General features: G+C 47.8%; 1 protein-coding gene across 1 annotated transcript in view; it reads right to left on the reverse strand.

Moving 5' to 3' along the window:
- The window catches only part of LOC131285847 (nuclear receptor subfamily 2 group F member 1-B), an 82303-nt gene extending 60213 nt beyond the window's left edge, over positions 1-22090 (reverse strand). Inside the window, exons 1-2 of the mRNA XM_058314702.1 lie at positions 21487-22090; positions 1638-1787 (exon numbers count right to left, since the gene is read on the reverse strand). Of these exons, the coding sequence (XP_058170685.1) occupies positions 1638-1787; positions 21487-22090 (754 nt within the window). The remainder of the gene's footprint in view (positions 1-1637; positions 1788-21486) is intronic.
- Positions 22091-23868: the final 1778 nt, after the last annotated feature.

Genomic DNA, 23868 nt, shown 5'->3' on the forward strand with positions numbered 1-23868 from the left:
TCCGTCTTTGTTTTCTAACGGTATTGGCAGGATAATAATGGAAAACCCCTTTTTCACCCATTCTTTGCCCTCAAGCTACGTATTCGTAACGGATTCTGGAAGAATCTGGTTCCTCGCTGCTCCTCACACTATATTTGTTTTAAATATTAAAAATCATAACGCTTTCATAAATCACCAACCTTCTTATGTCACACGGTCGGTGCCCGGAAGGAAAGGCATGTACGGGGAACGCCTAACAACGTGTCCGTTGCATGACGAAAGTGTTCTTTTACGGACACCTTTCGGGAACCATTTCACTTCCCTTTTTTGCCACGAACAAATGCTTTAAGTATCCTAAAACAAACATGGTAGGGGCTTAGCTTTCAGATGCAGTCGTTATCAGCGGGTGACGTCCTTGATGAGATCTTGACGCGGGTCACACGGTAGCGAACTCAATAGTTCAATAGTTTGATGGAATCGCGTTGGATGCAGAGATTCAAATCCCACCGGGTGCGCCATCTTGAACTCGTCAGAAAAGAAAACGTACCGAAACAATGTCAACTATATCGGGTAAACATCGAATAACCTGGCTCTCACAATTGTTAGGTCAGCTTGTAACAGTCGTCATCAGTACACGCAACTTCTGGACGAGGTTCATAGAGGGCAAAGGAAGATGTAGAATTGCAAGTAAAGAAAAAATCAATCACATGAAGAAAATGCATCCACAATGCTAAGCTAAGGTGACTGTTACCATTATTGTGCTCTGCACACGAATCTCCACAGGATACGGCCCTCGAAGGGAGGACGCAAACTGTTGCAATTCCTACACGCGGCGAACAATCGGCCTTTCTTCCAGCTTCCCGACCGACACGAGCTCAACGGGGGCAGCTTCAGCAGGAGGGACTTAAGAAACCGACCTAGGAACCTCCCAGGAGTTGTACGTTCTTATTCACGTGGAAACGATATTATTGTTGCCGGCTTTAGTGAGTCGGGAAAAAAGGCGTCTTGAGAAAAACAGTAATTACTTAACGATATCACCGGTCCACGAGGGAATCCTAGTGACTGTTGCCACTTTTCGACGGAAGGGGTTATTCCGCCTGCGGGTGAATATTTTAGCAGCCAGGAGTTTGCCGAGCAAGCGGTACGCAAAAGGGCAACAATGGTTGAATCGGTACGCCACGGGTGTGGAGCTATTTTAGCTGCCAGTCGACTAATTGATAGATTTCCCAGACTTTGCAAGAAAGCAAAAAGGCAAACAATGAAGTTAGGAACATTTGAGAACTAGCTTCTGAACATTCAGAAACATAAAAAATACAAGCTGCTAATGTCTGTCGATTGGGTCGGAATGTCAGTAACCTCACGGTGTCCGACGCCCACTACAAGACTTCGTTGCCTTCAGCTTGACATCGTTTGTCACTTGACGTGCGAAAGCCGTGACGGACTAGCACTACCGTCTTCCAATGCAGCTTTTGGGCTTCTCACTGCAACCAAACGGTCCAACCGTATTGTTTGGAGCGTTTGTTCGTTCGAACCTAATAACCTCACACAAAACAAGAACAGAAATTTTCAACGACAAAAAAAGGAACATTTGCTTTGCCTTTCGTAAGATTATGTCACCGGGAAGTAAGTTAAAAAAAAAAGTGTAAACAGAAACCTACCTTCGCGTCGCATTCCCATTTTGAGGCACTTTCGTAGTCGACAGAACTGGCACTGGTTCCGGTGGTGCTGATCGATCGGGCAATTCCGGTTGCCCCGGCAGGAGTAGGTGAGATTCCGTCGTACCGAGCGTTTGAAGAATGATTTGCAACCTGTGAAATAACCAAAAATAAATGAAAACACTTTAGTGAGCTTCCAATTATACAAAATAAACTTTTGATACATTAAGAATGTGATGAGAATGATAACTCTTTCTAGAGGATTGAATCAAACTGAATAATCATCACGATTATTCGTATCTTTTAGTTACCCTTTTGTGAGTTTAAAACGCGAAAATTGAGAATCCCTGTTAGGGATTTTAACAAAAACAGAGTTATAAAAGCTATCAGTGAGGAGTAACTAACACTTTCTTCTTTTTCACTACTTTGAACATAAAGATCTGAAACGGATGCATATATTTTAAATATCGATTGTACATAACGTAACTGATCGTTGGATCCATCATTAAAATCCTTCGCTCCAATTTCGATCGATTATGCGCCAGGAATCACTTCGCTGCCCAGATGGTCTTCTGTGACTTGATAGATGGGTGAAAAAACTAAAACCAAAATGGATGCCCTTTCAACCACCGAAGCGCCGCGGTCCAACACTTTTTGGGGCGGGATTTTCTGCGCCTCCACAAACCAAACCCCTGGACCATCGAACTGGAAACTAGGAAGGAGGTAAGATTGCGCCACAGTTCGTTTCGGGCAGTTCGAAAGATTAATTAGTTTAACCTCCCTGTCGGCGTAATTAGTGGAAGTGACCGGCTTCACTTACCGCGGCGCTCTCGGTGTTTTCGTTGGCGGCGAAAGTCTTTCCTTATCCGCGCGCGGGTCGTACGAGAGTCGTTGCCGGTTTGATCTCTTCCGATAATGACCTATCGCATGCGGTATTCTTTTACTTCTTTTGGCGTGATGTGTCTTATTCTCCATCTTGGTCTCAATACCACGGAGTGACGTGGTGGATAGGAACATTTTAATCACCCGTCAAGCCAGCCTTTTAAGTCGTTGGTCCGCCGATGGATGGATTTGCGGTCTCCTGCCGTTGAGAGTGTAAGCAATTTGCAGCACCATTTTTTTCAGTCCTCTACCCCTATGTGCTACAATACTCTGACAGGAGGGGCCCGCTGTTCGATTGACTGATACACTTTGTTAAAGGTAAGAAGTCAAAAGTCACACAGGAACGGTTCTTTGGAGGACGATAGCTTCTTTTTTTGCTAGCCAATACCCAACGTTCTTGATAAAAACGATATCGCTCGCTGAAGAATTAAAAAGCAGAACCTCCCTTGGGGAATGTCGTTTGCGTGCTGAGTGTGGTTCAAAGTCCCGCACGGGACGGGGCCGATCCAGATAAACTGCCAAACAATCGGCATCGTTGCACCGGAACAAGCGCTCCGCTATGAGAGGAGGCATTGCCGGAAGCCTCTAGAACAAATCGTACCCTGTTCATCTGGGAGGGGTAACAGTAACAATGTAACAATATCTTCCCTCCGGCGCTCGGTAGGATGGTTCAATTAATTAGGAACAATTTTACCTTGTCGCACGCATGCGAATCCTGGAACAACTCGACGTGTTTCCCTCGCCAGAGGAACTCCCGCTGACGGGAATGAATGCGACCATGGGCATCAAATACCAGGAAAGGTAGTAACTCTGGTTTGGTTCACTTTGAAAGGACCTCTTTGTCGGGTTGTTTTTATGTTTCATTCTAGTAATACCCCAAAAAATGGAACTGTGTCCACATTGTTGCAAGCGCGGCAGCAATAAAGCCATGGTTTGGGAAATAGGGATGAAGGCATAGAACTAAGTCTAGCTTTTTGCTCTTCTTGCCTTCGCGGAACCAACTGCATTACCATGTGGAGTATGTCGTATTCTGAATATGAGCTAACAATCGGTTCATGTGACAATGCTTTCCACTTTCTTCTATTTGTCCGATGCATCGCCTGCACTTTGGGGATGACTTCAGGAAGCCAACTCCGGTCGTTGGCAGCTGGGGCACAATGAACTCATCAAACACAACTCCATATCACTTAGACGGGAAAGTTCTAACCAAGCCAGGGTTTCCACTTTTCAGACGACTCCCAAGGTTGGTTCCCCAAACCCATTTGCATAATGTTTCATCTCCCTACTGCAAGCTAAAGAAGGTGTGGATGAGCTGCACGTATGTTACCGTCTAACCTAAGCCAGCCCGGCGAAAACATAGCTCGTCGTTGCCGCGTGGAAACTGTTTTTGGTTCCTAGCTATATTTCTAGCTGCAACGGACGAGAGGATCGTAAAAATGACGTTCCATTAATGGCACGAAATCGCTTTTCGATGGATTGATTTGCGGGGCAGTCCAGCGCACCGAGGAAAGGCAGTAAATGTCTCTTCCGGTGGTCTTTTCTGTCTGTCGGCCCGTGGACCAACCAACTTTGCATTTTGTGCGGAAAGCGAAAGACTACGTGCCCTCCCCGACTGTCGGCGTGCCAAAGCGTGTCGAATTGACACTCGAGTGCATCGGAGTGCATGGGACGTGGCCAAACCAAGCGGTACTGGACAACACAACAGCGGGAAAAGTACCACCCAGGAGCCTCTAAACGTTTCGCTGTCGTCGACTCCTTCCAAGACAATTGTTTCCGATTCGGTACGGTTTTGCGGATCGGGTGCACCGAACTGGGCCCTTCGGTGCACAAAGTCGCGCATAAAAATGGGTGATAAATTGAGTTATAACAACTGAAACAACTACCGAATGCCCGTGCTCTCCCCACCGGTGCGAGTTGAGGTTCTTTCTTGGCGTTTTTTATGCGCTTGTATTGCAGCTGCGGATTTCAATTTCAACCCGTCTGTTCCGGACAGGTTCGGGGGCAAAACAAAACTAATCCGCAGGATGATCCAGAACGAATGCTTCAACTTTGGCAAACCACAATAGAAGCAGAGACCCCGCACGAAGGTAAGCTTACCCCAAATTACGGCAATAAATCAAAACTCATCCGTTTGCCGGAGCCGAAATGGAAAAGAACTAAACCCGGCTGCTGCTAAGCATAAACGTCATAAAGCGGACCAGGCGAGGGGGAGAGTTACGGGGTAGATAATGGGGTATTAGCGAGCGATATTTTTTGCCCGGTCGCCGTAGGTGATTGCGCGGCTCCGACGAGTGGTCTCTGGCCAGATCTGGATCAGTTCCTTTCGAGCGCGGGATTGATCCCCGGGCACCTGAGAAGTGCCGTGAAGTGGTGATGCGTTCGCGCTTCCGACGCCGGACCGTCGGGGGTTAGCTTCGGGATCAGCGGTGAAACAATCTGCATAATCATAATAGTTTGTAATGACCAGAGTCGGAACTCCAGCGATGCCGATCGCCCTAAGCGGTGGGAGGATTATGGTGGAGATGGATCGCTAAGGGAAGCTCGACGGTCCGGGAGAAATCTCGCGAAAATCCCACCCGGTAGCGCACAGGATTGACACAGGATTGGTTTCCCTTGGTATGTTTCCTTTCGTGTCTGCTGCTTCCCGCGATCCTCAAATTGGATCTCGCCTCCACGGGGTCATTTCATTATTGATCCTTGTCATTCGGCTTCTGTGCTTCCCTTTGGGAGGTCGCAACCGGATCAAAGGCAAAGGCACGCCGTACATGGTAGAAATAAGTGTTGCGAGTAGCTGAAGGAGAATTTAAATTTTAAATAACATTTACCATAGGAAAAAAAACGGTAATATAAATTCTCATTATTTATCTCATTACCAACAGCGGGTTAAGGTCACAAGGTTGTCTGGATGAAAAAGCTTTCCTTTGAGAAGTTTATGCTCCACCGAAGTTCAACCGTGCTTTCTTGGGATAATTAAAGTTTGCACCAGAATTCCGAACGGAATGCAATTGGACATTCGTGCTTCATAAGGCGCTATAGATGTAAGGAATTGTAAAAATTGCTTTATTTCAAATTATCGCTCAATTTGTAGCAAATCAGAACAGTGCCCTCAGGTGCAACACTAATTTTGGGTCGCAAAGATTACAATTTGCGCTTTTGGAGTTTGCATTTTTCGATCGACATTTGCATACGAACTAAGATCAAAATAAATAATTGAAAATTTAACTTGTAACTCAGCTTGTTTATTCCTAGATATTTCTTGTTTGTTTGTTTCTTTATGTTTATTATAATATTCAAGTCCTTCACCAGCAGACTTAACAACTTACTTATGCTAAAACTCTGCAACGGTGGTGATTACAAATAGGAGTAAAGGATGGGTTAGGAATGTAGATTCTCGTTCTTAACAACTCATATTTCAGCAATAAACAGTAAAGTGAAATTTATGAGTTCACTCTGATTTGTTTTTCTTGCATATTTCTCCCGCATCGAATGCATTGATGATCGTATCATTGAGTTTTATTCCTTAGCCAAAAGCAATATGCAGATGATTTCGTGTGTAAGATAACACGATCTTTTTTGCAATATCGCTCCAAAGTAGGCATTCCCTCTCCATTCGTGCTCCCCTTTAAAACAACAAACCATATCAAAACCCCCAAGGAAAACTAAAAGTTACACTCCTTAACCCTCTCGGTCGACTTTAAAACCGAAGAAAAACATCCCTACAGAAGAGGCTAGCCGTACGAGGCGTTATAAAATCTACATCGCAAACTTTGCACGCGCCATCTGCTCCTCCCACCGGCCGCCTCCCCTCCCACGGGACTGGATTCCATCCATCATGTCGCCGGCGGGCAGAAAAATCGGGATAATTAAATTAAAAAATCCGATGATACACCTATTTATCTAGATCCGGGCGTAAGTGAATCCTTCGTCTCGCACACCCACATCTGGCCGCTGGCCATCGGAGCGAAGGTGAAACCAAAGGATCGCGTCCCGCGAGAGAGAGAGGGAGAGAGAGAGAGAGAGAGAGAGAGAGAGAGAGAGAGAGCACGGTCTGGAAGCAAGCGGAACACTGATATATCACGGATCCGCGTCGGCCGGATGTCCTGAGGGCTCAGCATTATGGAAAAAGAGTACGGGCCGGACATTGGTTGGTCTTTTGTTGCCCCCCTCGTTTAGTCTCCTCTTCGGTCTGTATGTTTCTCTTGCGTTACTTTCCGCCGTTAGGAATTGGAACAAGGCAGAGAGACAAAAAGTCCGCATCGTCGGTGTAGGTGGATGCATAACGAGATAATTTTGTGGTTCGTTGGAAGATAATTGATTATGAACCCTTCGCCACCTTCTGTTCCAACCGCTGGAGGGTTGGAGCTGTTTGCTGGGACGAGGCAGAAGTCGTGACAGTTTCCGAATGGGCCCCGGTGTGTCCCTCCAGAATGCTTCCGTCCGTTCGCTCCGGTTGCGATCCTTCCCACCAACCAACGCTTCACCAGAAACCCCAAGGCGCAGGGAATGTGGCACCGGAATCACGGCCCCGTGTGTGTGTGAACAGGGTGGGGGTGGTTTGATGTATGAATACATTATTCATAAACTATGCACAGGATCGGCCACATATTGCGGTGTGTGGTGTAACTAGCTGGCAGTCTCCTGTGGCCCCGACGACAGCTTTCCACTCGCAGTCCAACGAAACGTCTGATAGGTGGGGCGAGGGGAAGGGAAGGGTTCGCCTATCAATGGAAGTGCCAGGGGAAGGCTGGGGATAAATGAGTCGTCAGTTTCAAAATTTGGCCAGCGGGCAGGTTTCGGTTTCGGCTCTCGAGGGTCGCTTCCACCCTCCCGATCCGCGCTGATCCGAACGTCCCGATATCGGATGGCCGATGGGCAAATAGCCGCCACCCACTACCACCCCCTACCACCGTCATTATGGTGTGAAAATGGGACTCGAAACGGCATCGCAGCGCGGCGTGTTGAGTATCATTTTTATGCCTGTTGTGTGGTGCATGTTTAACAGGACATAATTTAGCATAAATTTGCATTCCCAAGGCGCCCGTCCCCAAAAAAAAACCCCCCATTGCCGAACTGCGGTTTGGATTTCTGTTTTGCCTGCCTGCTTGTGTGATATGTGTCTCTGGCTTAGTTCAAAGTGCCCTGCCTCCCGGAAGCGGGAAATTAAAAGTGGCCGAAACATTTTCGACGGCTCCGGCCATCGGGTTTCTCGACCCCGGCGTGACGGCGTACATGGATGTAATTGAATTGCATTTGATTAAAAATCAGTCCCGAAATTTCAAGCCAGTGACAACAATTCAACCCGTTTCGGTTGGACCATCGTTTTACCAATTGGATGGAAAACAAAATAAATAAAATGCAACACACATAGGAAGGGTAGTTTTACTCACCCGATTTTGGATGAGAAAATGTCAAAAAATTGAAAGGATGATGAGTGATATAAAGGTACCTGAATAAAACCGTCATTTATTTTGTAACAATGTGACGAACATGTTAATGGCAGCTTAAGGAACGCAAGGATTAATTTCCCGATCATCATCTAATTTTGATTTTGATCTTTTTGATCTTTCTTTTTCGTTAAAGAAAAAGGAACAAAACCACAATCAATCCCTTTGCCCGTTTGTTTCGTGCTTTCGAAAACTGTGCCAGCGATTTGTTTCATTCAACACGTTTCGAAGCGATCCACAACCCCTGGCTCACGCGCCCGGGTGCTCGTCGGTGCTGTGGGGAAGGGGGAGGAAATTTTCTCATCTTATAATTTTCCACTCAACGTACGTACGTACGAACGTACGTACAGGGCATCCAGTGCGCCTCCCATTCGCCCTGTCCGTCAGCGGACAATCGATCATCGATAGCTTCGACCGGGACCCAAAGGAGCCTCTCAAAGTAAACACGATCGCAGCACACACACACACACACATACACAGTCACCTTTCCGAGCCGTGGGTTTGCGTCGTCCGATCGTCTTACCGAGTGAAAGGGAAACACTGCAGAGAAGAGGGAAGACGCTCGCGCGGGAGATGGGGAAGGAAAAGGCAAACCGATAAGCCGCCCGCAGTTCGTGCTGCAGTTAATAAAAAGGGGCATATGAAATAATAAATTATTTCTTCGATCGATGCATCGCGATAAGGTGATGCTGTGTGTGTGTGTGTGTGCGAGCGCACGGGAAGATCGCTCAACAACGAGCGGCAATCCACCAAGGCGCGCGCGCGCCTTTCGAGTTTATGTGGAGGAAAAATCGCCCCCCTTATCTTCGGCGGGAAATTGTGGCTGTGGCGCAATGAGTTTTCGTTCGTTCGGATCGGACCGAGATTTTATGCCTCTCCCCTCGATATCGATAGCGATCGTCAACTCCCCATCGCCCGTCATAATGTGTGCAAGGCCCATGTTCGGAGGTGTTTTCGAGTGTATTTTTGGCGGAATCGGGCTTACCGGTTGGACAATGGACACGGTCCGCCCACTCGAAATCATTTCATTAACCCCCATTATCGTCCCCCGGGGGGTTGTTTATGCCTTTTCGATCGTTTTTCCCCTCCTCCGTCCAGCGAAAGGTAATTAAACCGTTACCGTTGCATGTTTTCCGCGGGCGCGCTTCGAAAGAGAAATAAAACCCAAATTGGCGCCCGTTTGCCTTTCGTTCCCGATTTGCCGATCGTTTTATTCCTTGGTCTGCAAACCCATTCCCTAAACCGTGCGACAGAATCGCTCACAGCATGAGTGCATCCCGAAAACGATCGATTTCCTAGTGAGTCCGGGACGGGTATCTTCCGCTTCGGTCCGCGCATAAAGAATAAGATCACGACTTGCACGGTACTTATGAGTTTATTTCCTGCAAGTCCCAGCCGTACGTCCTCCGATCCGAAACCGGCCGGCAGTGTCTCGTCCCCCCCTCCATCGGCGTCCTCCAGACGATCGCGCTGCCGGGGGTTGGTGAGCTCCCGCGAACGACCGGTGACTTACTGGCTATTATCTTTGTGGTCCGCTTGTGGAATTCGTTCTCGATCCTGCAACCAAACCCCTAGGGAGCCCCTCGTCGCCAGCAGCGACCGGTTTCGGTTCCCCCACAACCGGGAAGAGACCACGAGAGCGTCGCGAGGCAACAAAATAATATTGAATTAAAATCGATTGCAACCGGCCCTGCCTCGGACGAGCCGGTGGAAAGTGGACCGAGTGGATGGAATTAAAAGCAGGAATCCACGATTGGGGGCTCATTTTCCCAGGCTCAGCCTCAGGGCACGCGGGAGGGGGAACGGGCGTTGGCGGTGTTAGGAACTCCGCAGTTACACGGCCTTGTCCGTCTAGGATGGTTTACAGGTCGGGATCGAGTTTAAAGCGAGCGAAAACCATTCGCCTCTCCATGACAAACATGGCGATAATTATCGGATTACCGACGCGGACTTAGTTTTAAACCTTTTGACCCAAAGACGGGCAGATGTGCTTTACGGGGAAAACTATTTTCAATGCAAATGCAATGATATAAGTAGAAAACAATCAGGAAAAATGCGTTGGACTTGCAAAAAAACAAACATTGAAAGGTTAAAATACACAAACTCCAACATTTTCAAGAAAAATGTAGTAAAAACTTTGTTTGTTTAAGTCTTCTGAAATCTGAAAGGGGTTTTCCTGTTTTTGTTTTGTTAGATAAAACAAACTTCTCCGTTTCCGTGCGCTGATCCGGTGCTGGCTAATAAAACAATATCATCACCGTTAAGAATCATTGTTAATAAATCACTTCGAGCCGATGGTCGGCGGACCGACTTCGGTAATCTGCCCTTCCCCACCGGGCGAGCCTTTAACATTGCTCTGCATGCGAACACGGACCCAAAACCAAACGAAATCACAACGAGAAAACTGCAACAACAAAAAACCAGGCGGACCCCGAGCCGTGTTTGCTCGATGCGGGTCCGATAAGGAGTTGCGGGAGGTTTTGCGCCCGAGCCCGCCTTTGTACAAAGTAAATATTCTCGCTCGGGTGCTCCTCCCGATTTCCCGAGTTCGGGGTGAAGCAGAAAACCAGCCTGTCGGTGGGTGGAAAGTAAAAATGTGAGCGTGAAAAATAAAAAAAGAAGAATCAGTGTCCTGCGGACGCCGAGGGGTTCGCCCAATTTCCAACGACGTCGTCGTCGTCGTCGCGCGCGCTGGATGTTGGGGAAAGTTTTTCATTAACTTTTACTGCCGCACACTTTCGATGGCCCAATGGGGGGGGGGGACCGTCGTCGTGGCCCTGGCAAGTCCCGTAAATCACCCGGCCGGACAAACAGTGTTGCCAGACCGAAACTGTTCAATAGCTCTATTCGACTTTTTTCCCTTTTGCCACAAGGCAAAGGTTAAAATGTAGTCAAGCGAAAATGGCCCGAAAACACAAACACATCGTTTCCTTTTTTTTTGCTTTTTGTTGCGTTGTGTTGTATGGATCTATCCCGTCAAACTCAACCCTTCACAAGCACACCCGTCGGTGAGGGGGAGGTGGGTGTGTTGAAGTGTCATCATCGATGGAATTAACATCACTTGTTTTGTTGTGAGCACAGTTTTACGGCGCGTTCGTGGGGAAGAGGCTCTCCCCGAGTGGCTCACAATGTTTGCCATCCGAGGCCCAGATGCTAATCATTGGTTCGCATCTTCGACACAATCTGCCTCGACCTCAAAGCTCGAGTGGATAAGATCGCGGGGTTAAGGTGGTGGTGTTGGCGATACTAGACACCTACGTAGGTACGTGTGTTGTGAAGGTGGATGATGCGAAATTCAAAGCAACATCGAAATGGAAGCGATGAGCTGAGTCCACAATAAAGACATCGCTAAAAATAGGACCCTCTTCAGTCGGATAGACACGAAACGTGGTGTCGGGTGGTAGTGGCTCCACCGTTTGACGTTTGACAATTCCGCCACCTAAGATACGCTAAGGCAATGTAGTTTCCCTCCCCGCAAACTCTTACGTGACGATCGTTCGGGGAAAGAGAGCCCGTTTTCTGCAAGTGACCACGACAGAAGTGCACACATTCCGTTCGGAATAAGCTCGAGCTAAATCAGCCGCCGGTGGAAAAGGGAAGGGATGTCTTGGGACGAGGAGGAAGATCGGGGACTGCAGGCTCCGACCATGGGGTGCACATTTGAGTTAATTAAAATCAATTTAAGATTCATTCCACCGGGGACGATTCCTTCCAGCAGCTGCTGTGCACGACTTCGGCGGGAGACAGTGAACGAGCGAATAGAATCAATATGCTTAATTCAATATTGTTTTGATTCTCCATTCTTCGTTTGTATTGGTATTTGAGGCCTGGACAATTTCATATAAATCCATCAGCCACCAAAATGGTATCCGTTGTACACCAAACATAAATATCAATTCCATCAATTAAATTTATTTTTCCTTCATTCTTGCATGCTTTTTAATTCATCAACAAAATAACGGTTTTTTATTTTTTAATTTAACAAAACTGAAATTACTATTTCGAAACGTGAGCTAAACACGGTTAACTATTTGTAAATAATATAGGATAATATCTAAAACAAATTTATACAACCGACTTACATAGATTAGTTGTAATTTACGAAATTTCAAAAATATGATTAAAAACAATTTTTTAGAGATAGTTCGATTTACAAAACTTCCCCGTTTTTGCTTGACAAGATATGAAAAATGATGTTTAAGTTCTGCAAACAATGTTTTATCAAATGCATTCCAGTAACTCTGAAAACATGCAGTTGATAGGAATTACAACCATTTTTTTAATCGCCTTTTCATAAAACAACCATTTCTAATCATATCTAGCCCATCCGAAGAATTTTATGTTTCATCGATCCGACGGTTCCTTCGGGATCGGATTGATCATCCTAATTATTGAAAATCACGACCCACTCCGCTCAAACGATCGGAAAAAAATCAAGGAGATGATGATGATGATGATGGCAAATGATTATATTGATCGTTTTCATCATCATCACCATCATCTGTAATAATCGGCACGATGGCGGTGTTGAGTACAAACATTTTCTCCCCTTAGATTCCGTACGCTGTTATCGAGGATGTTGAAGGATCGGAAGAGGGTGAGGGGGGGAGCGTGGTTGCTGGTTTACGATTATTAATAAGCGACGAAAAGACGATGACGATCGCGACGATCGTCGAATGGTGGCCGTATGGCGCAAAAGCCGCTCGGTTTTGGATGATCGGAACGCAATCGAAGCGATTGATCGCGTATCGTGGGAGGGAGAGGGAGAGAAGAGGGGGGGTTAGAGAAAAATAGCTTAAGACGATCTAAACTAAAAAGAAAATAAAAAAGAGATATCGGATCCGTTGAGTGGAAAGGAAGGGTGCCGCATAAACATAGAGAGATGAGCATACGAAGGCGAAACAATGCCAAGCGTTGCTCGCATCTTGCGGTGAACCGGGTGGAGGTTGTGGTGTGTGGTGTGTGGGGGTGCAAAAATCGACCTGACCCGACCGGCCAAGTGGCCAACGAGCAACATAAGGAAAAAAAACTACAACAACGGTGAATGCATGTAGAGAAGAGTTCGTCTCGGCTGGAGAGGTTAGTTGATCGCGGGCACGAGTAGGTCACGATTTTCGCTCACTTCACCTCGCACGGGTCGCGCCGTTCTTCTTCGACCGATTTCTGGCAAACGATATCGAACAGGGGAGGTGGTGAGGCGCGGTTGCCCTTTCCTCACCCACCCTCGGAGGATGGGGATGCTATCTCACACAGCTTAATCTACAGCTGGATAAAAATCGAAAATCGATCGCGACCGCGGTTTGGAAATCGAAGTCGCGTGAGTTACCGTTGCTTACCAGTTTCCCTTCCCTCTCTCTTTCCCACCCAGTGCTCCAACGGACTCGACCGTGGACCACCACTTACTCCGATCGTGAACCGATCCTCCATCGTCAGCTTCATCATCGTCAGCGGGAGCTGCAGCGCATCCCGAAATCCTCCCCGTCTCCGGTTCGATTGAGGTTAATAGTTAATAAAACCCGCCCGGCAAACCCCCTGCGCAATCGAACCACCCCGCCGACCTCGGGCGACCCGATTGCACACCTCGTACAACCCCACTTCGCGACGGTAAAAGGCGTTGCATGCGGTCAAACACACTTCGATAGCGTTCGGTCTACACCACGCAGCCCTTAAAAGGATCTCGAGTGACTCGCGAGCAAACCCTCCGGAACAATACCGTTGTCGAGGCCGGTCACATTAGGGAAATCGGCAGAATGAACGATTAAGCAGAGTAAAAGAAATTGGTGCATTGATTTCGTGACGAATTATTTTTCCAAACCGCTCGGTGAATTGCCGTCTCCCTTAGAAGGAGTCCGAGTCGGAAAAAAGAATGTAACCGAAACCGTTGGAGGAGACGGAGGGACTTGGTTGTGGGTTGCGTTTAATTGGTGCGACGGTGTCTTACTACCCGACAAAAAAAAACTCCAATTGTTGGCACAGGTTGGCGCCAGGATGGGAAACTATTTTTTTTCCACCCGATATTTTTCATGAGAAAATTGGGATTATAGCGCAATGGCGGCGGCCTTCTCGAGTCTCAAAGTCGCCCGCCTCAAAGGAGCGAAAAGTGAAACGAGAGCTTGGCGTTGCATGGAGGTGAAGCGAAAATAAAAAAAAATAACACTCTGGCCAGTGGAACCAAACTCCTCGGGCTCATAAATCGGTTGAGTAAGTTCCGCAGAATGCCGCGTCCGTAGCGGGAGCGTCACGGTCCGGCTGGCCCTTTCGTCGGAAGCGTTCTCCTGGGGTTGGAGGGGGAGGGGGAGGGAAAACCAGAACCGCCGCCACGCGTTGGTCAGTTAGGGACAGTTATGGCTAATTAGCGGAATTAGGCGATGGTTTTCCGCCGGAACACACGTTCGATGGCAAGTTCAACTTGTTGGTGGTCGTATCTTATCGAAAGAGAGAAGGAGAGAGAGAGAGAGAGACACATAGGGTGCGAGTGATGAATAATTTTCGCCATCCATTTTCCCGCCGTTATCGTGCCTTTAAATGAAATTAGAAGTGTAACTAATTGTGAAATTCCTTTGCCAAAGGAAATCGTGCCGATTAGTGTTATTGCACAATTACCGGCCCGATGTAAGGCTGCACCGAAATGACTCAATCAGATAAGTCAAGGCCCATCGCCGGGCGGATAAGATGGACCACACCATCAGGGGGTTGCATCTTGCATAACTTCCTGCTTGCTTTCCCGATGCGGACCGAGCGCAAAATGAAAAGCGGAAAAATTCTGCCGCAAAGCGAACGAAAATGCATTCGTCGTAATTGGCGTAGGATCAAAGCCCTTCGTCGGGGAGGAGGAATTTTGTACTCGATCCAGTCAGAAGGTGCGAACAAGAAATAGCACAAGGCGTGCATTATCGGTACGCAGGTGTGACGAGTGGGCGATGATGATGATGACGATGATGATGAAATTGCTTAATTATAATTAATTTCTGTTTTAATAAATCGACAAACCGTAGCCATGGGGTTGGTTGGGTTGAGAATGGGGAAAGCCGAACCGTATACCACGGATGCATGAGAACAGAATTAAGATTCTTTTCAGATAAAACCTTCGTTGCGCAATATATCCGATAGAACCGATGGAAGCCGGCTTTTCGCGGGCCGTGATTTCTCTTCAGTTCGAGGAAGTGTGTGAACGATCGCATGTTTGGCATAAATTTGCCACCCTCACTCCGGGGCCACACCGGGAAAGTTCGTTGACCAACCCCCGGCAGTTAGGATCATCCACCTGCGCTACTTCCGTTAGTATTCTGGTGCATCTCCCGGGCAGAATGCAGTTGCACCGCGAGCCCGTCACGATAACTTGGTTCCCTTTTCGTCGTTTGGGCGGTTCCGGTTTGCTAGAACCTAGACCACACTTAGGAAGCGTCGAGCGGATCTTTTCCTTACCACTTTTTTGCTCCCTTTTGCATGGTTATAATCACCCACCAGCACGCTGCAATTATGCACCGGTTGCACCGCACCGATGTGCATCAGCTGGGCAAAGAGTAAACAAAACCGTTCTGGCGCAAATTGACCGGGAGATAGCGGGAAACACACTCACACAAACACACACAGAGAATCTCAAGTAATCCTGTAGCAAAAATAAAAAAAATTAACCACAGTTGTAACGAGCTCCGATCAGCTGATTGGAACGCGCTCTTTGTGCCGCTCGCCCGTGGGGGAAAAATATGGAAAATAATTTTCGCCCTCACTACCCCATCACAGATAACCGTCGATAACGGAATTCACCCACCTTCGCCTTCACGGTGGTGAGGGCCGCAGCATGTATTTTATGACCACTCGTGACCGAATTACCGTTCAAATTTGAATATTCTTGAGGAAGGAAAACAGAGACAGGAAGGTTGGGAAGAAGCTGGGCGCGCGGCCGGCACTCGATCACCACTCGATCATCACTTGCACGAAACTTTTGCCCTAGTAACACTGGGTCGCACACTGAACATCGGCGTGAGGAATCGAAGGCGGGTGTTGGAATGCTGACGGTCCAGGCGAGGGTTGCGGTGGTAACGATGAAACGGAACATAAATCGGCCCGCGCTTATCAGCCCAAGCCACGGGCAAGTACAATTATTTCTGTGATAGAAAAGACGACGACAACGACGATGAAGATGATGTACAACTGTGGTCGAAGCGAATCAAAACAAAATTCTTCCCGATGTGCACCATTTGACGCCATGCTGATAGTGGGAACCGCGCGTTCGGCGTCTCCCCGGATCTCCGCGAGAATGGGCACACGTACACACGGAGACACATACACCTATCGGGCCATAAAGCGACCCACACACTTTCAGTGGGCGCACATAAAGATGGCGGCCGGCGCAAACGCAAATGCGCTTATCAGTGCGGGGGGACGAAGATGGCGGTGCTTTTTTTTTTCTCCGGAGGATTTTAATGGAAGAATTCGGTGACGCACTGCTCCGTGGAGAGTTTATTTGGCAAGATTGAGATTTTTAAATGCTGGATCTGAAATATTACTCCATGTTTGGATTTTTAAAGCAATATCAAATTCGAAACAATTCAATGAGATAACGCACACAAACCGCAGCAGTGGTTTTACGAGGTCGTATATTTTTCTAGGTTCGCTTTCTGTTCCACTTGAGACAAAAATTATGCCCAAAAGTATTTAGTAATAATAAACGAAAAAACTAGGCGTGGAACGAAACTAATATGTGCAAAAAAACTCCTTCAATTTGGTAACGTTCATAAACTGTGGAACGTGAGTATTAACTATTTTTGACTTTCACTCATAAAACAAACAATTAATATGCGACACGTAAATTGTGTAAAACACGACAGATGTTAAGGATTATATGGATGCACAATACGGCATCACGATAAGCCACGGCCATCGTAAAGATAGGATTGAAAACTGTTCAACGAGCATCGTCAACATCGTTTGGCTCGTGGTCAGGCAATTTTTAAACCAACTGTTTTTCTCCCAATGAACCAGAGGAAATAAAAAATAAACGGTTGAGTTTTTTGTTGTTGTCGTTGTCTCATATGGCGACGCAAAACAAACCCAAGGGGGTGTAAACCGAAGAAAAACCTCGTCACCACAAAACGCCACACAAATACGCAATTGACCTCTTGATCGCGAGGCGTACGACGTGAGTGAATGTGCTCGAGGGAAAGAGGGAGAAAGAGAAAAAGGGTGTATATGGCGACCTCGTGGCGCACTGAATAGCGTCGGAACGAAGGAATGGCCAGTCTCCGGCGCGGAAAATCGATCCCGAACACTAATGATGGCGCCAAGGCTATTTTTTTCGCGGCTTCAATAGTTTTTGTAAAGCACGTGTCCGCGTGTGTCCGATTGGAATTATCTGTGTCTTTTAATTGTTTTTCCCTCTGCTCTCTCCTTCGCTCTTTCTAACTCCCATCCCATATCGATTTGATGCCGAGGACAATTCGGTGGAAAATCGTTTTCATTGGCGCGGTGATTTCGTAACTTACAAGTTTCTCATTTACGTCTGCGAACGCTGTGGAAGGTAATCACTTTTTACAGCCATATGCAATCGTCATTTTTTTAACGGAGGGCGTACACAGGAGGTCACCTCCCGACACACCCCAGACCCAAAGGTGACGAACATTTCAAACAATAAAATAATGCACCAACCAACAACCAACTGACCAGACCGCAAACCGGGCGGGAAACCATCAGGCTTTCCGCGCTTCGGGGAAACACGTTTTAAAAACGGGTTAGCGAGCAGCAGCCTGCCCGCTAAATTGAATCCTCTTCGACCAGCCTCGGGAAGAGGCTCTTTACGATTAATTGACTGCTGCAGCTTGACATTTGACCAGCGCAATCCCATAAGTCACACAAACAGAGGAGAGCAGCGGCGAGGCTGCGATGGTGCTTCGGAAAATCAAGCTTTTTTGCAAGGTAAGGACACGAAGCCCGGGGATGAAGATCGTATCATCATCAATCGTGATGATGGTGCTACTGGTTTTATGCTTACATATTTTTTTTTTTGCTTTTCATCGTTTTGCCTTCCTTCATTTCTCCCCCTTTTTCCCAACCCTTTCCGTTAGGGAACATCAGTTCAGTGTTTTTTTTATGTATTTCGCGCGTTCTGGAAAATGCATGATAATTCAATATGTTTTTCTTCCACTCCTGCGATCCGGGTAAAGACCCTATCCTCTTCCTGCATCCCGATGCCGTTAAATAGCTCGATGCTTCACGTCACGCCACGAGGCCGCTTCCAGCCGGGAACCGGTTCACTTCCGCCGTCGGGCGTGCTTGGCGTGCTTCTTGGGCCCCGTTTTTCGGTAGCTCGATCGATGCGAGATGAACCCCGGGGTGGGGGGCAAAGGTGTGCGTGAAGCTGTCTTCCGGGTGTCCATTACATCATCATCGGTAGGACGCGAGCAGAGCACCTTAACGGCGTAATTATATTGCCGGAATCATTATTATCATGTCTGGAAGACGTTTCGGGTGTTTCTTTTTATTTAAACGGTGACGCAATTCCCAAAATGGGATGCTTCGAGCGAGAATCGGCTGGCGAGTGGTTGGTTGATTTCTTTTCTCTTCTTTCCCCCGAAAGCCGTGGTGAAGTTTTGCATACACTGATAACCGATTTCTAGGAATTGAAACACCTTTTTTTTCGTTCGTTCAAACGCTCGCAGCGCATGAACATATTGCCGAATGTTATTTCTTATCATAAGCTGTTGTATGTTTTGTTTCGCTTATCTCCGCAACAGCGTTGGCGCCTTTCGGTTGTTTCTTCCGTTATTTTTTTTTAGTTTTTTCCACAGCAAAAACCCCAGCATTGCCCAGTTGCTCGCGCCTTGTGAACCCAAATTAGTGACCACAAAACGGTTCGGTGAAGGTCCTGGGCGCTTATTCCGAAAAGGCCCACAATCACAATGTTTTATAGCATTGGGTTTTCGACCTCTGCCTGTGACTGACACCACCGTGTGCGCCAAATCGCCATTTCGAGAACACAGCACCACCAGCATAAAGCTCCTTTCGCGCAAAGATCGGATGTCAAATGTCGCCATTGTGCGCCCGTTGGGTTCAGTGACGGTGTTTGGAGCAGAGATTGTTGTTGTTTTTTTTCTATTTTGTTTCGAGTGTTCTTTCAAGTACCAACAAGCGCCCCAAGTTCGCCTCGAGCCAATTGGAACACCGCGGACCGCTGATTATGAGCGTTAATTGAAAGGTTTCGGCGAGAATGCACGCCGTAATCAGAGCCCTCGGTTCACTTGGTGGTCGTCGTCATCAACGGTTGATGTTTTGGTGCCCATTGCCATGCTCCCATTGCATACTGTTAACCTTTTGCGGATAGATGTTGGCTGTAGGTAGCAAATGGGCAGTTATGAGTGTTGCACCCTCTTTGCTGACTGTGATTGATTAAAAAATTGAGAAGGGAAAAAGTAGAACACGAACTTCTAAAGGAAATTTTTCTAACGATTTAATCTGGCACTTGAATTCAAATACCAAGGTCTATACAGTCGAGGGATCATTTACACTGTTCACTCAAACGATCCTTTTATCAACCCTTTCGTAATGTTTTACTTCATAATTACATCCTCTGTTTGTCCAACAGAGTGGCCTTAAATACATGTAACCCTTACAGTGCGTTCTCACAGGATCGTCGTCATTACGCTTCTTGATATCCCTTCAACTCCCCGACGATGCGTTTGATTAAATGCCGGTATCAATCAAGCGAGGCGGAAAATTATCCATTCCGGAAATGCACCCAGCGGGAAGAACAATGTTATTTCTACTCATCCAAATGGTTTCCCTCCACTCACTCACACCACGAGAAAAGGGAAACAAACCATCGTGCCAGTGAACCGGCTCGTCTCAAAGGGCAAACTATTTGCATACGCATATTTCACCCGTGATTGCCCAAAATCCGTCCCAACATGGATCATCCCCACCACCACCAACGTCGTCGAACGCAAGGAACCCTCACCATCAACAACATCACCGTAAGACAAGCTTCGGGCACGATTTGTCGGCCGGATTCCTTCGTTTCGGTTCCGGAAGAAAAATGTTCCACCATAAATAAGCGATGGTGTATGCTCCCTCTTTGTGCACGAAGAAGTCAAAAAATTTCAACACACGCGGGTAAACGGTAAACAGTTTCCCTAATCTTGCGGCCCCGGAAAATCACTACCCCCTCGAAGGACGATCATCATCGGCATCTTCCCGCGCCGGAACTCTAGTGTCGGAAAAGCGGACGCAAAAGAAACCGGGTAGGAATGGAAATCCAATGAAAAAAACCATTCCTTTCCATAAGTGCGCCGTAAAAACAGGAGCGCATGACAACGATCCTTTTAAATAAAATCATAACAATTACCGAGTTCTTCACCAGTAAAAAACCCCTCAAGATGCCCAAAATGTAGGGGGAGGGGATAAGAAACATACATCCTTCGTCGGCAAGAGTTTGCCTGTGGAGGGTTTGTTTTTGCTCACCAAAATCCTGCACGAGGGAAAACTTTCGTAACAAAAATAATGAAATGATGTTTGAAGTCAATTGCTTTATGATTATGTTTCTGTCTTACATGTCCGTGTAGCGTAAAGAGCATCTATGAGCAACTTTGACATTTCACGGTACATAAGAAAATAGTCAGCCCGAACGGGCGAACTCGTTCGAGCCCACGTGAAACATGAAACAATCGGAAGGAAGGAAAGCGCACTCCGATATACAACTCCTATTAAGAAATCATAAAAAAGGCACACGAAAGAATCGGAAAACCACCCTTGCTTGCTTGCTTGCTTGCTTGCGGCCTTTGCATGAGTGATGACTTTTTTATGCTTATTTGTTGTGATTAATTGTGTCTCGAGCGGGTTGCTCCCGGCGCTCTTACCAACATCTCAATTCTTTTCTTTATTTCCCTTAAAGCATTCGTTTGACTGTGTGTAGCGAAGGAAAAAAAAGCACGTAAACACTTTAAGAACTGTTCGATGGTAGAAACTCCGAACCGAAGCATCGTTGTGACATCTCCCGAATCAAAAGACATCCACATACGCAGAACGACAGAACGGTTGGAGGGTCGTTCGAAGAAAAATCCCACAATAATCATAATTTTATCAACTCGCCAACAAGAACTCCTCAAACGCTCGAGCCAGGGGAGAGGTTGGTCGGTCGGTTGGGTGGACGTATGGTTCGCGTTTCCGTTACATTGGTTTCTTGGACGCTTTGGTACTCTTGTTGCTCTCTGGCATATGCAAGTGGTTTAGCTTCGTCGTCCTGTTTGGAACGGATGGAAGTGAATGCGTTGCACGCAGATGAGGAAAAGGAAAGTAATAAAACTTGTAAACAAGCGCACTAGTGGAAGTTTTGGAGCGTTGCTCTTTGCGGTTGAAATTTTCCCATGGTCCAAGGGCAGGCGGGAGTTCATTAAGTTCCCACACATTAACGATGACAATTGATTATGTCAACATTGTAAGAACAGAAATGCGTTGGAATCTTATCATTCTTTTCCTTTGCATTTTTTTTATATCATTTTCTGCTTCGTTTTATTTTTTCACAATTGACCTACCTTCACACGTAAACTGTCCGTAGTGCTTGCCGGAGCTCTTGTCCCCGCATACGACGCACTCGATGTTCTGGTTCTTGATGTCCTGGCCGTTCTGCGAGTTCATGCTCTGCGAGCCGGGCGTGGTGCTCTGCTGCAGCGACAGGAACTCCTTCTTGTCGATCGAGTTCGACTGTGACACGACGGAGGAGAGGCCCGCCCCGCTGCCCCCGCTGCCCGGATGCTGGCCGACGCTCGCGATCGACGAGCCACCGGACGACGAGGAGATGAAGTCCTTCTTGTCCTGCACGCTGCCACCGCCACCGCCGCCGCTCGACGACGAGGACGAGGTCTGCATGCCGGGCACGACCGAACCGCCCGGCGGTCCCTGGCCACCGAGTGTGGTAATGTCGTCGCCGGACGCCGTGGCCGTGCTGGACGAGACGGGCAGGTGCGTACCGGAGAGGGTGGTCGGGTCGCGCCAGGCTCCGTGCGGTGGCGGCGGCACCAGGGCCATCCCCCGCGGGAAGCCCAGCTCGAGCGCCCCGATCTCCGAGCCCTGGCCGCGCGGATTGTAGAAACCCGTCGCCGTCGAGGGCGACGGGCAGAGAACGCCACCGCCGTACATGCTGAGGGTGTTGTGTGCCAGAATATTGCTTCCGGTTTTGGCCCCACAGTCGGGGCCGACGCTATCGAGAAAAATGGTTCCCGCTTTCCCTCACCGGTGCAGGGGAAAATGTGTCTGTCCGCGTTTTGGCGTTCCGCACTTTTTCTCTCTCTCTCTCGATCGATTTGTTTGTTGTTTGTTTCCTTCGCGAAAACTTTTAGCTGATGGCACACAAACGACACACTAAGGGCGTGGGTATTGTACTCTTGCGATTTTCTGCACAAGAAAACACACACCTATGCACCGAATCACGATCATGTACACCTGCAGCGATCACACTCACTTCAGTTGTTGTGTTGATCGATTTTCCTTTTTTCTGCCCTCTTCCGCAATTTATCCTGTCATTTGTAGAACCTTTTTTTTACCAATTAGTTGTTGCGAACAAAAAAGGATATCGAAACTGATCCCTTTGGTATTATATTTACACTTTCTTCTGCACCGCAAAAGGGGGTTTGATTAGCGATCTCTTCCGAACAAATGTCACGCAACACGCCACGACACTTCTGCCCTTTTATTTAGGGGTGACCCCTTTGGGTGATGGGTGTGCAATTTTCCGAACTTTACACCGCACTCGCACTCGTCTTCACCTTTTTTTTTTTTATCTCATCCGTGGTCGTGTGCTTGCGCTGTGATCTTTTTCTTTTCTTTTCTTTTTTATTTGTTGCACTCGGGTTTGCGATCTGATCTTCTGATCAATCAATTCGATGAAGTCAGCTCGACACCGATCGTCGAACGAAAAACAACGAAACGAAAAGTAAACGCACCATAAATATCTTCTGCACAGCACATGCGGTCGATCGCGCTGAGTGATTCAGATGGCACACCGATTCGGGTACACGGCTTGCGAACGTAAATTTAGACACACGCGGGACACAAAAAAAATAAAACCGAGAAGGAAAAGGCCGATTTCCCTTCGCGTACACTTGCGAACCCTTTAACGCGAGCCGTAAAAATTCGTGCAATTGTGACTGACGTTCGATGTGACCACTGTGAAAACACCTTTCGACGAGGTTTGTGCAAACGGGAAGTGTGAGAGCAAACGCACGCACGTTGGTTTTCTTTGCTGTTGAGCGATTTATTTTCGTGTATCGATTGAAATTTGTTTTAATTTTTGCGTTGCCGTGAAATAACTCTCGGTCGTGAAACGCAATCCACACCACCGTCACAGCTGGGTTGAGGATGAAAAATAAAAAAGAAACACTCCGACGTTCCTCCACGTCCAAACCGCGGGTTGTTGTTCCGATTTTCTCGCACGACGCAACGCGCAACACGCAGCTATCCAAAAGGCCGTGTCGTGCCTGACTGAACCAGTGAGCTGAACGGGTGCTAAAGGTACGCGACCCGACCCGACCGGGACTCGGTCGAGTGCAATAGCGCGAGCAACAACAACACGGTGCGTACCGCTCACTCCAACGGCCGCCACGGAACTGACGCGAACCCTCGCTGCACGGAGCAAATCTGCATCACCTTTGGTCCCTCCGGGCTGCCCTTTAACCGAGCGATGGGCGTGTTACACGCGGTGTGCTGTGTGCATCTTGTGCCAGCCGGGCTTTTCCATCTACGAACCTTGGGAAACCGAACCCCGGCCCCTCGGGCACCAACACCGCGCCGGCCGGAACAGGCAGAACCGGTTCGGTGGCGTACCAACACATGCGCACCCGGTGGGAACCGGTTGCGTGTACCGATGCGGGCGCCGGTCGCCACGCCCTTCGGAATAAGATGGCGAAGCACGTCCCACC

This window comes from Anopheles ziemanni, chromosome 3 (genome assembly GCF_943734765.1).
Source record: "Anopheles ziemanni chromosome 3, idAnoZiCoDA_A2_x.2, whole genome shotgun sequence".
Classification (NCBI taxonomy): Eukaryota; Metazoa; Arthropoda; class Insecta; order Diptera; family Culicidae; genus Anopheles; species Anopheles ziemanni.